At 57.6% G+C, this 754-nt stretch overlaps 1 protein-coding gene across 1 annotated transcript in view; it reads right to left on the minus strand.

The window, feature by feature from the left end:
- The window catches only part of ATP2C2 (ATPase secretory pathway Ca2+ transporting 2), a gene marked incomplete at its 5' end in the record, with an annotated part of 28,360 nt that overhangs the window by 20,740 nt on the left and 6,866 nt on the right, over positions 1-754 (minus strand). The window contains one exon of the mRNA XM_018572439.1: positions 16-51. Within this exon, the coding sequence (XP_018427941.1) occupies positions 16-51 (36 nt within the window). The remainder of the gene's footprint in view (positions 1-15; positions 52-754) is intronic.

The following is a 754-nucleotide window of genomic DNA, read 5'->3' on the forward strand; positions in this document are numbered from 1 at the left end:
TCGCAGATGTCCTACCTGCACGAAGGCCACCGTCACCACGATGAGGATCGCCTGCAGGGAGAAGAGACAGAAAACAAATCAGAGATCGGCCAGACAAGAACAATGGGGGCTCGGCACGACGATTCCTCCAAACACCCTCCGGGGGGTCACATTGTTCAGGGAACAAAGTCCTCCCAGTGCTACAGAGTCTCACTCCCCTCGCTGAAATCTCCCCTCACATCACAGACGTGGAATGAGGAGGAGAGGGAACTGCGCCTCTGACATCCGGCTCATCGCAGGACATCCACTGCAGGGCCACCGGGCTCCTGAGACACAGGAACAGTAGGGGCCCCATATGGACTAAGGGCCACCCCCCCAGGACACTGGCTGAGAAGCACTGGAGGCGGAAACGGCTACACAACAGCCGCCGGAACTACATCGACTCACCACGGTGATGCTGACGGCGTCCTCGTACTCCTTGGTGATGACGCTGACGAGGGCGGAGCCGAGCAGGAGGAGGATGAGCGGATTAGTGAACTGAAAGAGAGAGAGAAAATATATTGATTTCCGATCGATCAGATCCCATCCCCCCCCCCATACAACCCCACCGCAGGGACAGCAGAGAGTCATGTGACCAGAGGCTGCAGTCCTCCTGAATCGGGTTCCTGTGATAGGATGCGATTGTCGGGATCACAGAGAGTTCTCACCTGTCCCAGGTACTTCTTCCAGACCTGCTCGGCGCCGTCCACCTGAAACTCATTCCAGCCGTGCTTCA

The sequence above is a fragment of the Nanorana parkeri genome, unplaced genomic scaffold (genome assembly GCF_000935625.1).
Source record: "Nanorana parkeri isolate BGI_ZX_2015 unplaced genomic scaffold, ASM93562v1 scaffold2031, whole genome shotgun sequence".
In the NCBI taxonomy this organism is placed as follows: domain Eukaryota; kingdom Metazoa; phylum Chordata; class Amphibia; order Anura; family Dicroglossidae; genus Nanorana; species Nanorana parkeri.